The sequence below is a fragment of the Capsicum annuum genome, chromosome 6 (genome assembly GCF_002878395.1).
Source record: "Capsicum annuum cultivar UCD-10X-F1 chromosome 6, UCD10Xv1.1, whole genome shotgun sequence".
In the NCBI taxonomy this organism is placed as follows: Eukaryota; Viridiplantae; Streptophyta; class Magnoliopsida; order Solanales; family Solanaceae; genus Capsicum; species Capsicum annuum.
Genome location: NC_061116.1, coordinates 1192464 through 1208254, shown reverse-complemented (window position 1 = coordinate 1208254; position 15791 = coordinate 1192464). Strand labels below are relative to the sequence as shown.

Here is a 15791-nt window from a genome sequence, read left to right as displayed (position 1 = left end):
AAAAGCACAAAACGTTGTTTGCACATCTCCAACTTTAATACGGTAACACCAAATACCGTACCGAACTGAAATTCAATTTACCGAACCCAAACTTTTAAAATACCGAACAGAATATCAAACTCCCACCCATATGCATCGCAGGTTTTTAACTTTTGGACGACTCTAATACAATACTCAAAGAATTAACTTATATACAAGACAGTACTTAAAAAAATACGTCATTATCGCACGTTAACATGCTATAACATAATAAACCATTTACATTGTCAGCGTATAAAAGTTAAATACCATTTGTTTAAACATAATAAACTTAAAGATATGTGCTTATAAGGAAACAAACCCTACATATAATGGATCAAACTTATAGGTTTTCTTCTTATAGAAAGAAAGTAAAAAAATAAATATGGTTGATAATAATAATATCAACATATTAAGGTCCAAATATCATAAAGAAAGCTCTAATTACACTTCAATTAGTGAAGATAATGGAGTGATTAAGGAGCAAGATAGGTTATTACCAATAGCAAATGTTGGAAGAATTATGAAGAAAATTCTTCCACCAAATGCCAAGATTTCAAAAGAGGCAAAAGAGACTATGCAAGAATGTGTTAGTGAGTTTATTAGTTTTGTGACAGGTGAAGCATGTGATAAGTGTCACAATGAGAAGAGAAAGACTTTGAATGGTGATGATATTTGTTGGGCTTTGGGAAGTTTAGGTTTTGATGATTATGTTGAGCCATTGAAGAGGTATTTGCATAAGCATAGAGAGTTAGAAAGTGAAAGAATGAACCAAAATAAGTGTGTTATTGGAGTACTTGGAAATAATAATATTGATCAAGATCAAAAAGAAAGAGATGAAAGTAGTACTATACCATTCAAAATCACCATCATGGATCATAAGGGGGGAAATAATTTTCTTCCTAAAACACCTTATTAAGGCTTCTTCTTCTTTGACAGGAGGAAGTTGCTCGGACGGTAAGCATCCCTGATCGCTTCCAATCTTCTGACCTGAAGGTTCTGAGTTTGAGTCATCAGAGCGAAAAGGGTTGGGAGATCCTAGGGAGGATTGAAAATTTTTTTTCTTCTTTTTTCTTTTTTTTTCTTTGTTTAAGCATTTTGTATTTGAAATTTACTGATCTGAATGATTTGGATTATTTGTGTCATGTGGAGTTCACCAAAAGGGAAAGTACTCACTTTCAATCTTCCAACCAGAAGATTGTGAGTTCGAGTCACTAGAGCGAAAAGGGAGGGGAAGTGGGAGGAGTGAAAAAAAAAACTTTCTTTCTTCTTCTTGATTCTTTCTTTTTTTTTTCTTTGTTTAATCGTTTTGTATTTGAAATTTACTGATCTGAGTAATTTGAATTTGTGTGATGTGAAGTCCACCAAAAGGGGAAGCGCTCTCTACCAGAACTTTCTCTAAACGGACTTTCATTAGAAAATTTGTATTTTCATCTAATTTTTTGTCTCTCTGTATGTACCTAAAATCTACTGGCTCTACTAATTTAGATTCTCGCCATACGGGGTTGAAGAAACACTTCTTCTATTAAAAGTTTGTATATTCCTAAGGCTCGAACTTGAGACCTTGGTTCACTTCTTTTATGTTGTGACATAAACACTATGAAATGTTCTAGTTTTGTGTTTTAATGAGTAATTTTGTTTATAATTTGGGTTCTTATCCTTCATAGGATGAGAAAATTAAGCATGATCTAGCGATTAATAAAGTAAATAAAAATTATGCAAAGTACTTATGGTTCAAATTTTAATATACACAAATTCTGTCTAAAATGTTGATTGACAAAGTTACTTGTTGCTCGTGCTGGTAAAATCATTTAGCATACATCAAATAAAGTAATTAAAATGCACATAAACTGACACGAACACTAAATAAAGGTATCAACTAGCCAACTAGGCATGCAAAATGGCATCATAAAAGTGTTATATTTTTGAAACCCTAGAATCTAGGACCACAAATTTGACTTGTTCTAAAAATGCTTATTTTGTCACTATTAAAAGTCTCTATCTTGCTGGCACTATGAACTCTTATTAAATTGAAAAGAACTATATTTTACTTCCTCCAAGTGAGTATTTGCATTAATAGATAAAATTAATAAATAGGTGGAAAATAGTGACGGAGCGAGAATTTTCATTGAGGGAGTTTAGAAGTAAATATACGAAAAAATATGTAAAAATAGTAAAAAAATAATATAATTTTCCGTCAAAAGAGGTTCGAATGAACCCTTGAGCAAAGGTGCCTCCGTCACTGGTGGAAAGAAAAACAAAATAAAGGATATGTAATAAAAAGTCAGTCTGGTGCACTGAAGTTTTTACTATGTGTGGAGTTCGAAGAGAGCCGAATCACAAGAGTTAATTATATAAAGCCTTGTTTTGTATTTTTGCAAGAGATTGTTCTCACGATTTAAACCGTTGACCACCTGATCATATCATAACAACTTTACCGGTTACTCCAATAAATTAAGAGGTGTACTTATATTATTAAATTATTATTCATGAAAGGGACTAAGAAAGAAAAGTTACAATGTATCTGTGATTTCAAGATTTTATCCAAATAAAACATTGACTTTAGGTGTTACTCTTGTTAAAAAAAAAAAAAAAAATCTTAAAAGGATTTAGAATTAATTCTAAGTTATGTGATTAATAAGAGATATGCAAAAAGAGCATTTCGACACCCTAATGTTTCTGCTATGTGTGGAATTCATGAAACCGTCGAGCCACAAGGATTTATTGTACATCGCCTTACCTTCAGGGGCGGAGCCGACCCTTTAATAGGGGGTTCATCCGGGTCCTCTTCAATAAAAAAATATATCATTTATACATGATTAAAATTAATTTTTATACATCAATAGTAAGTATTGAATCCCTTTTGAGTGTATTTTTTTAAAAATACTGCAGTCCCTTAACTGAAATTCTGACTCAGTCTCTGCTTACCTTACATTTTTATCAAAAATTATTTTTACGACTTTAATTCATGACCTTCTGATCACGTGACACTGTGAACTCTTGTTAAATTGAAAAGAACTGTCTTTTACATATACTCCCTCCAAGTGAGGATTTGCATTTTTGGATAGATTCATAGGTGGAAAAAAGAACAAATAAGAGCATGAACCAAATTTGAAAAAATCACCTATCATGTACTCATAAGTCATACACATAAAAAATACCAATAAATTATACGTGCAAATAAGATAAATTTCGATAATTTGGAGCTTAATTACAAAGTTTTTTGATATTTTGTATGATTACTGAAAATCTTAATTTTTGGTCTGTTGAGATACATAATTAGCTCCCTATACATGCAACGATATTTTTTTCTTGTAAAGATACATAATTAGTCCTCGATATTTTTTTTCCCCAGATTTTGAATGTGTCAACATACATAATTAGCTTTCCGATATATCTAACAAAGATATATAATTAGTTGAGATTTTTATAATTACTTTATAAAGATGAAAATTTATATAAATATGCTAAATTGAGGTGTTCGGTCGAAGTCCTTTCGACAAAATAATAACAACAATATATTCAGTGTATTTGTACAAAGTAGGGTTTGAGGAGGGTAAAGTATAAACAGTCTATATTACTACCTCATATGAAATACAGAAGCTGCTTTCGATAGACCTCCGGCTCGTAACAGATAATAGTATAACCAATAAAAAAACCTAAAATCAAACCACTAAAAGGAATATTACCACACTTCTAGATAATAAAGAAAACAAGGCACAGATACAATTAAAGAATTCTTCTCTATTATTACAGACGTACTTCTACCTACTAACCCTCTATCCTAAACCACATTCTCCACACCTTCTTATCAGGTCATGTTCTTCCTAAGCTGTAACTGCTGCATGTCATTTCATGCCCATAACACAATGTATAAGATGAAGTTGTACGCGCCTTGCGCATGTACCTCACTTTAATGAGTTCAAACATTACATTAAATGAGATATTTAATTAATTAATTAAGATAAATATAATAATTAAATTTAATATCTTTTGAGTATGTAAAGATGGAGAATTTATTTATTAAACCTAATCTTTACGAAAAATATTTTTAAAAGTCGATCGACATTCATCTACCATCTGTAAATTGCAACAAAATAATACAATGATAGAGACATCAAAATAATACAGTTAAATCTAATCTTTATACCAAAAAATTTCTCGAAGTCGTCTGACACTCATCTACCACCTGTAAATAATAACAAAATAATAAGATAATAGAGATATCAAAATAATACAACTAAACCTAACCTTTACATAAAAAAATTCTTCAAAGCTGATCAACATTTATCTATCACCTATAAACCGCAACAAAATAATACGATAAAAGTGATATCATAACACTACAATTAAACTTAAAATTTTACTCGCAAAAAATTCTCAAATCAGCCGATCGATATTCATCTGCGAACTGTAAACTACCTCAATATAATAAATTAATAGAGATATTACGATAACCTAACTTTTACCTACAAAAATTTTCAAAGCCGACCCACATTCATTTAGCATTTGTAAATTAAAATAAAACAATAACATAATAAAGATATCAAAACAATATAATTAAACCTAACCTTTACACAAGAAATTTTTCAAAACCAACCTACATTCATCTACGACCTATGAACTATATAAAAAAAATATAATAGTGATCACAAAGCTTCGATTTTGATCCAACTAACTCTTATTCGAGCGAAAATTTTGACCCTAAAGATTGATTTTGAATGAAAACAAAGAAGATATATATATATACACACACACATCGAATTTTATTATGCTATAGTGAAGAAGTTAGGGTTAGAAAATCAAGCATCCACCATCAATCATATTCTCCCAATAGACAAATCGGTTTGTTCTCTAATTTAACGTACATTTCAATATTTATAGAAATACTTTCTTAATAGAATCCTATTTTAGGAGTATTTTACTAATTGAACACTAGAAAGGAAAAATATTAATTAATTCTCCTATCATATATTTTAGGAAGTCTAGTAGAAAGGAAAATATTAATTAATTTTTTTATTATATATTTTAGAAGTCTCATATATTTCAGGAAATCTAGTTAATATAATAAAAAATAATTAAATAATAAATTAAAAATAGTGAAAAGACAGTTTTATCTAAAAAAATTTTTAATGAAGGATAAAAAGTTTAAATCACGTTTTTAAGGGTTTTCATATCTTTAATATATTATAGATAGAGATTATAAATTATAGATTTATAGTACAAAATATCTAACTATGACCTAATTTCACTCTACAAATTTAGAAAACTTTTATGCCCTTGAATTATGTCATGTGACATAAATTGCATAATTTCCTTTTTATGTATACACGGTAAATATTGAACTCTCTTTAGTTAAATTTACGTGTTTATCACCCTCAATAAAAATTCTGATTCAACTTCTGTACATAACACAACATTTGCTCTTGATCTTTGGTTTTTGTTTTTAAATATAATACTATTTTTATTTATTCATGATCATTTAATGTATATTTATGATACAAAATATATTTATTTATGACCTAATTTCCCTCCATACAAATTTTGAAAACTTTAATAAAGATGAATTTTATTATGTTATTTTATTTATGACCTAATTTAATACAAATTTAGAAAACTTTTATACACACGAATTATGTATGTTATGTGGCATAAATTGTGTAATTTCTTTTTATGTATATATATATATAGTAGATGTTGAATTCCTTCGGATTAATTCGTATACACAACGTATAGGACAGTTTTTACCCGAATTATTCTTGATCTTTAATTTTTTTTCCTTAAATATAACTATTTTTATCTGTTCATGCTCATTTAATAAATATTTACGGTATAAAATATTTTTATCTGTGACCTAATTTCACTAGATACAAATTTTAAAAACTTTTATACACATGAAATTATTTTATGTGGCATAAATTGCATAATTTCTTTTTATATATACATAATAGATATTGAACTCCCTTTAGTTAAATTTGTGTGGTCATCACCCTCGATAAAAATTTTGATTCAACCATTATCCATAACACACCATTTACTCTTGATATTTAGTTTTTGTTTTTAAATATAATACTATTTTTATTTATTCATGCTTATTTAATAAATATTAAGGATACAACATATATTTATTTATGACCTAATTTAATACAAATTTAGAAAACTTTTTGTACACATGAATTATGTTGTGTACCATAAATTGTGTAATTTTCATGTTGTGCCAAGTTTAGACAAGTGAGTTGCGTGGCAATGCACAAACCTTGAGATTGTGGGGATTTCTTTTTGCATCATTATCTTTTTGTATGACAAGAGATGAATTTAAAAGACAACATGCATGCAGTGATGGAGCCAGAATTGACATCAAGGAAATTCATATGTGAATATACGAATTAATCGAAAGGGGTTTGATATTTATTATATAAATATAAATAATAATTTTATATATATATATATATATATATATAATATAACTTTTTATCGAAGAAAGTTTGGACGATCCCCTTACCTTATATGTAGTTTCACCCCTGACAACTGGTGCATTAAAATTCTCGGCTTTCGGATGTTTGAAGCAGAATTAAATCACAAGGATTTATTAGAGACATTTTTATATTATGTAAGAGGTTATTTCACGACTTAAATTTATGACCTTTTGTAGTGGTGGAGTCAAAATTTTTACTAAAAGGGTTCAAAATCAAAAGAAGTAGGCATATGAACAAGCCGAAGAGGGTTCGACATCAAATATATATACACATATAAATAGAATAATTTTTCGTCGAAGAGACTTCATCCGAACCCCCTAACCAAAATAAGGTGGTTTCACCTCTGGCCTTCTGGTCACATGACAATAATTGGGTACATTGAAATTCTCGCTATGCGGATGTTTGAAGCAGAATTGAATCACAAGGATTTATTGGAGACGTCCTTACAACATATAAGATGTGTTTTCACGACTTAAATTTGTGACCTTTTGGCAAAAAGACAATAGTTAGGTACACTAAGATTCTCGCAATGCGGATGTTTGAAGAAGGATTGAATCACAATGATTTATTGGAGAAGTCCTTACATCATGTAAGAGGTTCTTTTCACGATTAAAATTCGTGACCTTCTGGTCATATGACAACAGTTGGATACATTAAGGTTCTCGTTATGTGGATGTTTGAAGAATGATTGAATCACAATGATTTATTAGAGACGTCCTTCATTATGTAAGAGGTTGTTTTCACGACTTAAAGTCGTTGCCTTCTGATCATATGACAATAATTGGGTACACTAAGATTCTTGCTATATATGCTAATGAAATCACAAGAATTATTAGAGACGCCCTAACGTCACATTATGTAAAAGACTATTTTCACGACTTAAATTCGTGATCTCCCGATCACATGTCAATAATTGTATACACTAAGATTCTTGCTATGCGTATGTTTGGAGAAGGATCGAATCACAAAGATTTATTAGAGACGACCTTACATCATTTTGTATGAGACGGCTTTCACGACTTAAATTCCCGACCTTCTGATCACATGACAATAGTTGAATACACTAAAATTCTCGCTATACGGATGTTTGAAGAAGGATCGAATCACAAGGGTTTATTTATTGGAGACGCCCTTACATCACATTTTATAAGAGATAATTTTCTCATTTTAAATTTATAGCCTTCTAATCATATGACAACAATTAAATACACTAAGATTCTCGCTATGCAGATGTTTGAAAAAGAATCGAATCACAAGGGTCTATTGAAGACGCTCATATGTCACATTTTGTAAGAGATTATTTTTACGACTTAAGTTCGTGACCTTCTAATCACCTGAGAACAACTTTACCTCTTACTTACAGACGTTCCTTCGTCAAAAAGACGAATCTAAAATTTAAAATTCACAAATTTTTATTATTATCTTAAATTAATAATCAATAATAATTGAATTGATAATTAGATGTTATAAATATCTAATAATTTCACTTTAAAAAAGTCTGGGAGGTAATAGAACTCCCGCAAAGTTCAGTATGATCAACTACAAATTCAGAAAAAGTGCAAGTATTTTTCGGACTATTATCCCGACATATAATCATAGTGAGATACAATTGTTATCACAATAATTGAAGTAGGCAAAGAACAACCAACTCCATTATATATAATTTTAAAAGATAATGATGGGTGGACAATTAACCACATAATCAATCAAATATTTACTTAAAAACTTAGATAAAGAGTAGTAGTACTAAAGCAAATTAGTAGAAAGATATGGAGTAGCCAGATTTTTTGTTAAAAAATTTAAAATATAAAATAAATATATATCAAGAAATTATTCAATATTTAGTATATATATATATATATATATATATGAAAAGTATAATCTAGACAGTGATTAACTTATTTATTTTTTTCGAAACAAAAATACCAAAATTCTTTTGTTAGAGTGACATAACAGATTAGCATGAAAAAAAGCAATAAATACAAACTCAATGCACTAAAATTTTCACAATGTACGAAGTTAGAGAAAGAGTCGGACCACAAAAATACGCATAAAATTTTCACAATATACAAAATTAGGAAAAGAGTCAGACCACGAGAATACGCATAAAATTTTCGTAATGTACAAAATTAGAGAAAGAGTCAGATCACAAGGATACGCAACCTATTCATGGGAAAAAAAAAAAACACTATAGTCCTAAAATCATTAATTCATCATACATATCTTATTTCATCAAGCAAACATTATTATGAGAAACTACTGGTTGGTGGAAGCTAACACATCCAAAATAAAATAATCAAAGTACAATGCAAGTAAAATAAGGACGGTGAAAATTGAACTCAAACATTATAGTGAATTTTCTATCGATACCACTAAACTCTAAGCTTTGATTCACAAGTAAAAGCTACAAAACACGAACAACAACAACATATTTAATGTAATCTCATAAATTAAAGCGATCTGAAAAGAATAGAGTCTACGCAAATCATACTCCTACCTGAGAGCTAAAGAGATAGTTACATGTTAGATGTCCTTTCCCTCAGTGTGATCAACTTTGCAAGAATTCTCCCTCAACTTTCTGACTCCACAACACCTCTCAACAATGCAATTATCAAATATATGAGTTGTTCTTGGATTTGGACCATGAGATATCACACAAGTATAGTCCTCTGAACTCTCCATTTCACCAAAATCCTCACAAGTATTTTTCACCTCAATTGAACATGGGATTTCAACTTTGAGTTTTGCTCCAAATAGAACAGGTGATTTTTCACTAGTTACTTTAGGATCAACGAGAGCAAGTCCAATACTTTCTGATTCCAACTTCTTGTTTGGTGGCTTTCTAGTGATGGGGTTTGGTGTTTTTCTATCATAACCAAAAGGGTTGCCAAGATTGTGATTTTGCATGCCATCATGAATGGAATTTGGGCTAACTACACCTTCCGAGTCATATAGCCGACCTCCACTTGTTTGAAACTTAGACGTATTTTTAGTGATGGGGTTTGATGGTTTTCTATCATAACCAAAAGGGTTCCCAACATTAAGATTTTGCATGCCATCAAGAATGGAATTTGGGCTAGTGACTATTTCAGTATCATATAGTCGACCTCGATTTGTTTTGATATTTCCAATGTCAGATAGACTTCTAGTTAAAAGGCCATTGAAAATTCTTGGTGAACCTAAGAAGGATGAAATTGGTTTATTTGTTTGATTTTGTGTGGAATTGGTAGAAGGACAATTAGAACTTTGATTTGCCATATGAATCTTTGTTTCCTAGTTAGTAGTCATGATCCCCCTTTAAGGACTGCAAATTTAAAACAAGTAATGTTAGAAAAAAATAAGTGTGTTGTAGTATCGATAAAGCTTAAATAAAATAATATAATGTAGTTAGAAATTTCATTAAGAATATTTAATATAATAAAAGTTTAAACGCAGAAAAAAATTAATATTATATATTAATTAATTGATTTTCAAAAAATAAAACGTGATAATTATTTTATGATGGAAGGAGTGGGTAATCCGACAATATATTTCATAAAACATTATATTATATAAATTAGTTAGTGAGAATTTTAGTTTATCTATTCTGAAAAAAGTGCCTTTTTGAGTTGATTTAATTATCTGTTTGTTCTTATCTTTAGGCATCATTTCAAGTAGTTTTGGACTTATCCAAAATTTGTCCACTTTCATAGGCCGACATGATTTATAATATAATATATAGTATCTGTATTTTTAGAAATTCAATATAGAAAATATATAAAGGAAATTATTAAATATTTATTACATCTAATTATTAATTCAATTATTATTTATTATTAATTTAAGATTACAATAAAAATTTATAAATTTTATATTTTAGATTTGTCTTTCAAACGAAGGAACGTCTTTGAGAGTTGGTAAAGTTATTGTCAGGTGATCAGAAGGTTAAGGATTTAAGTCGTAAAAATAGATTTTTATAAAATATAATGTAAGAGCGTCTCCAATAAACTTTTGTGATTCGATCTTTTCTTCAAACATCCGAATGCGAAAATCTTAGCATATTTAATTATTGATATGTAATCAGAAAGCCATAAATTTAAGTCGTGAAAACTAATGTAAGGGGGTCTCCAATAAATGGGGGCTAGAAATTTTAAAAGTAAAATGTATGCAAATTTTATTCTTCTATAATGGAGATTAAGAGGGAGCTTTTGAAAGATCATCGACTCAAGTAATGTATATTGAAGCAATTTAAAACAGAAAATACAAAATTAAAAGAAGATCTTACAAATAAGAGGAAAAACATTACATAACGTTTACAACAACAACAATGATATATTCAGTGTGTTCTCACATAGTGGGATCTGGGAGAAAGATAAAGTGTACGCAGTCCATACCGCTACCTCTAAACAGGTACATTACATAATGTTTAACAACAATAAAATATGAATAAGCAATAACAATAAATAACGTATATAGAAACTTCTTGTTTACATAATATAGTATTGTCTAGTTGATTGAGGACAAGCAAATGTTTTAAGTTGAGGGTGTTGATGTGTTGTCGTTCTGACGATACATTTGAGACTTTTGACTAAAAATAATTGCAAGTTCTTAAGCAAATTTTGTTGTTTTTAATCGTATCTTACTCTGTTGTGCAGAAAAGTATACTTGTGAGAAAACAAGAGAGAATGACCTAAAAAGGTAGTTGACGACTTGAGTTGACGAGCCGTCAAACTATGTCGTCAACCAGTTTGCCAGGCTTTCACACGAAGATCCAAAGGTCTACTTGCAGAACTTTTTAGAGACTAGTGACACATTCGTCCCTACGGGCGTGTCAACTGACTATGTGAGGCTAACACTTTTCCTCTTTTCACAATTGGGGAAAGCGAAGAACTGGTTGAACGCTGAGATAGAATTGAAGATGAGAAGAAATTGTTCTTTAAAAGACAATTTAAGTGTGACTTCATATTTTAAAAGGGTAACTTTCTAATCTATGAATTCCTTTTCTATATTTTCTTTTAAAGTCGTGAGCAGCTAAACTCCCACAACTAGAATTATGGGAGCCATAGTGAATTTGTTATTTGAACGTTGATTGTTGTTGCGATTCAAGTGATAATGGAAATTGTATTGATAATCTTTTCTATAGGCTTAACCGATTTCTAATGATTTCAAACATTATAACATGGCTTCGATTTAATTTGCCTGAAATAAGAAATTAAAATGAAAGAAAGGATTATCAACGAGGATTCAGAGCTTTTAACCTCCGTCTAATGGTTAATGCTTTAACAAGATTGACCAACTCGAAGTGAGCTCTTGATGACCTATTAAATGGATTGTGTTGGTTTAGAGGGTCAGACAGGCTTTTTATTATCATATGAGCAAAAAAACTAAAAATCGAGGACTTTTTGCAATTTTTCGTGTGTGTTAGCATAAGAAATGATGGGGGATGGGGTCATTTGAGCCGATTTTGAATGAAACTTCTTGGGTGGGCTCTTGATGACTTATTAAATGAATCTTATTGGTCTGGAGGGTCAGGTGAAATGTTTTTTGTGGCATATAAGCAAAAAATTAAAAATTAAAGTTTTTTTTCGATGTTTTGTGTGTTAGCCCATGGACTGATGGGGGATATGGGCATCTAAGCCAGTTTTTGGTGGGTTCGTGACGACCTATTAAATGGAACGTGTTGGTTTAAAGGATCAGGCGGAGTTTTGTTTTGGCATGAGCAAAAAAACTAAAATTGAGAATTTTTCTGTGATTTTTCGTATGTGTTAGCCAATGAAATAATGGGCTATGTGGGCGTTCGAGCCGGTTTTGGGTAAAACTTTTTAGGAGGGCTCTTCACGATCTATTAAATGGATCGTGTTAATTTGAAGGTTCGGACGGGGCTTTTATTGTGGCATATGAGCGAACAAACTAAAAATCGAGGATCATTTTTTGTGATTTTTCTCCCATAGATTGATGGTGTATGTACACGTTCGATCCAATTTTGAAAAAAACTTCTTGAGTGAGATCTTGATGACCTATTAAATGGATCATATTGGTTTGGAAGGTTGGTTGGGGTTTCTTTTTGGGGCATATGAGAAAAAAACTAAATATCGAGGATTTTTTGCGATTTTCTGTTTGTGTTAGCCCATGGATTGAAGGAGGATGTGGGTGTTCAAATCGATTTTGGGCGAAACTTCTTGGGTAGGCTCTTGATGACCTATTAAATGGATCATGTTGGTTTAGAGGACCGAGTAGAGCTTTTTCGTGACATATGAGCGGAAAAACTAAAAATAGAGCATTTTTTGCAAATTTTCGTACTTGTTTGTCCATGGATTAATGGGGGATGTAGGCGTCTAAGCGGGTCTTGATTGGAACATCTTGGTGGGATCTTGATGACCTATTAAATAAATCGCGTTGGTTTGAAAGGCCGGACCAGGCTTTTTTGTGGCATATGGGCGAAAAAACTATAAATCAACGAATTTTGTGATTTTTCATTTGTGTTAGCCTATGGATTAATTGGGGATGTGGGCGTCCGAGCTGGTTTAGGATAAAAGTTCTTGAGTGGGTTGTTGACGACTTGTTAAATGGATCGTTTTGGTTTGGAGGGTTGAGCGGGGCTTTTTTTGTGGCATATGAGCAAAAAACTAAAAATCAAGGATTTTATGCAATTTTTCGTGCATGTTATCCCATGGATTGTAAGGGATGTGGGATTCCAAGCTTGCTTTGGACGAGGCATTTTGGTAGGGATCTTGACAACCTATTAAACGAATTGTGTTGGTTTGGATGGTCGTCGGAGAATTTTTTTTTTGGCATATGAGTGAAAAAAATTATAAATCGAGGATTTTTTTTATGATTTTTTTGTGTATGCTAGCCCATGGATTGATGGAAAAATAGGCTTCTGAACTGTTTTTAGGCGAAAATTCTATTGAGTGTTTGTCTTGACTTTCTTACCATAATTGGGTTTTACTTTAGGTACCATAATTGGGTTTCCCTTTAGGAAAAGGAAAATATATTCTGCATATTTAGCTAATCATTGTTCGCGTAGGAAAAGGCTGTAGACTCTATAAATAGAGGCTACTTTCTTGTAGTTTGGTAGCATCCACAATGTAGTCCTAGGAGTTTGAGAGTTTTGTTTGAGGGGGGGGGGGGGGGGGGGTTTGTGAGACACGTGTTTCAGGATCATTTGTGTGAATCTCTTTTTATTTCGAGTGAATTTTTGTGAGGTTGTCTCGCTTGACAATTTGTACTCTTTTTGATATAGTGAATTGCTCATCTCCTTTTGTAGATGTTGGTCGATCGACCGAATCACGTTAAATTATTATGTCTCATTTGGTATATTTCTCACATGTTTTTTTATTGGCATCTTTCGAGGTTTGCTTAGCTAGCTGACGCATGACACCTGATTATTTCGATCCTAACAACTTCTTAAGAGGTTCTTCACAACCTATTAAATGGACCGTGTTGGTCTGAAGGATTGAGTGAGGCTTATTTTGTGGCATATGAGTGAAAAAAATAAAAAATCAATGATTTTTTGCGATTTTTACAGTGTTAGCCCATAAATTGATAGGGTATGTGCAGGGGCGGAGCTACACTTACCATAGGGGGTTCATCCGAACTCCCTTCGATGAAAAATTATACTATATATACATGGTTAAAATTATTTTTATGTATATATAGTAGATGTCGAACCCCCTTCGGTTCGTTCATATGTTCACTTGTGAACTCCCTTGGTGAAAATCCTGGCTCCGCCACTGGGTATGTGGGAATCTGAGCTAATTTTTGGTAAAAACTTCAGGGGTGGGCTTTGGTCGACCTATTAAATAGATCGTGTCGGTTTGGAGGGTTCAGTGGGGCAGCATATGAGAAAAAAAAATTAGAAATAGAGGATTTTTTGCAATTATTTTTGTGTGTTAGCCGATGGATTGATGAAAGATGTGGATGATCGAGCCAATTTTTAGTGAAACTTCTTAGGTAGGTCTTGATGATCTGATATAAAAGGATTGTGTTAATTTAAAGGGTCAGGTGGGACTTCTTAGTGACATATGACCAAAAAAAAAATAAAAAAATATAGGATTTATTTTGCAATTTTCCGTGTGTGCTAATCCATGCATTGATGGATGATATGGGCGTCCGAGCCGATTTTGGATGAACCTTTTTGGGTGGGCTCTTGACGACCTATTAGCTGGATTGTATGTGTTTGGAGTGTCAGGTGGGGCTTTTTTGGTATAAGGGATAAAAAACTAAAAATTAATGATTTTTTTTGCTATTTTTCGTGTGTGTTAGCCCATAGATCAATTGGGGATGTGGGCATTCGAACCAATTTCAGGTGAAACTTCTTAGATGGGCTCTTGAAGACCTTTTAAATGGATTGTATTGGTTTGGAGGGTCGTGCGAGGCTTTTTTGTGGCATATGAGCTAAAAAACTAAAAATCAAGGATTTTTTTTTTTGTGATTTTTTTTGTGAGTCAGCCCATGGATTGATGAGGGATATGGGCATCTGAGCCAATTTTTGGTGAAACTTCTTGGATGGCTCTTGAAGGCCTATTAAATTGATCATTTTGGTTAGGAGAGTTGGACAGAGCTTTTTTTTGTGCCATATGAGCGAAAAAACTAAAAATGAGTATTCTTTGTAATTTTTTGCGTGTGTAAGCCCATGGATTGATGGGGTGATATGGCCATTCAAGCCGATTTAGAGTGTAACTTTTTGGGTGGGTTCTTGATGGCCTATTAACTGGATTGTGTTAATTTGAAGGGTCGGGCCGGACTTTTTGTTTGTGGAATTTGAGCGAAAAAACTATACATTGATGATTTTTTTTATATTTTTTGCGTGTGTAAGCCCATGGATTGATAGGGCGATGTGGTGGTTCGAGCTAATTTAGAGTGAAACTTTATGGGTGGGATCTTGATGACCAATTATATGAATAGTGTTGGTTTGAAGGGTAAGGCAGGGCAACGCTTTTTGTGGCATATGAATGAAAAAATAAAAAATGAGGATATTTTGCGGATTTTCATGTGTTAGCCCATGGTTTGATGAGGGATAGGGGCGTATAAGCCAATTTTGGGTGAAATTGTTAGGTGGGGTCTTGAAGACTTATTAAATAGATCGAGTTGGTTAAGAGAGTTGGCGAAAAAATTTTCATGGCATATGAGCGAAAAAACTTAAAATCGAGTATTTTTTCAATTTTCTACGTGTATAAGCCCATAGATTGATGGTGAAATATTGGCGTTCAAGATGATTTACAGTGAAACTTTTTGAGTGGGATCTTGCCAACATATTAAATAGATCGTGTTGTTTTGGAGGGTCGGGCCGGGCTTGTATTGAGGAATATGAGCGAA

At 31.8% G+C, this 15791-nt stretch overlaps 2 protein-coding genes across 2 annotated transcripts; one reads left to right on the top strand and one right to left on the bottom strand.

The window, feature by feature from the left end:
- The first annotated feature begins 381 nt into the window (after positions 1–381).
- LOC124899207 (nuclear transcription factor Y subunit B-5-like) lies at positions 382–1021 on the top strand. Its single transcript, XM_047413395.1, has one exon. It carries the CDS (start codon positions 404–406, stop codon positions 935–937), a length of 534 nt encoding a protein of 177 aa, XP_047269351.1. The 5' UTR covers positions 382–403; the 3' UTR covers positions 938–1021.
- Positions 1022–8827: 7806 nt separating this feature from the next.
- On the bottom strand, positions 8828–9874 carry LOC107875185 (FCS-Like Zinc finger 10-like). Its single transcript, XM_016721793.2, has one exon. The coding sequence runs from the start codon at positions 9750–9752 to the stop codon at positions 9018–9020; it is 735 nt and encodes a 244-aa protein (XP_016577279.2). The 5' UTR covers positions 9753–9874; the 3' UTR covers positions 8828–9017.
- Between the last annotated feature and the right edge of the window lie 5917 nt (positions 9875–15791).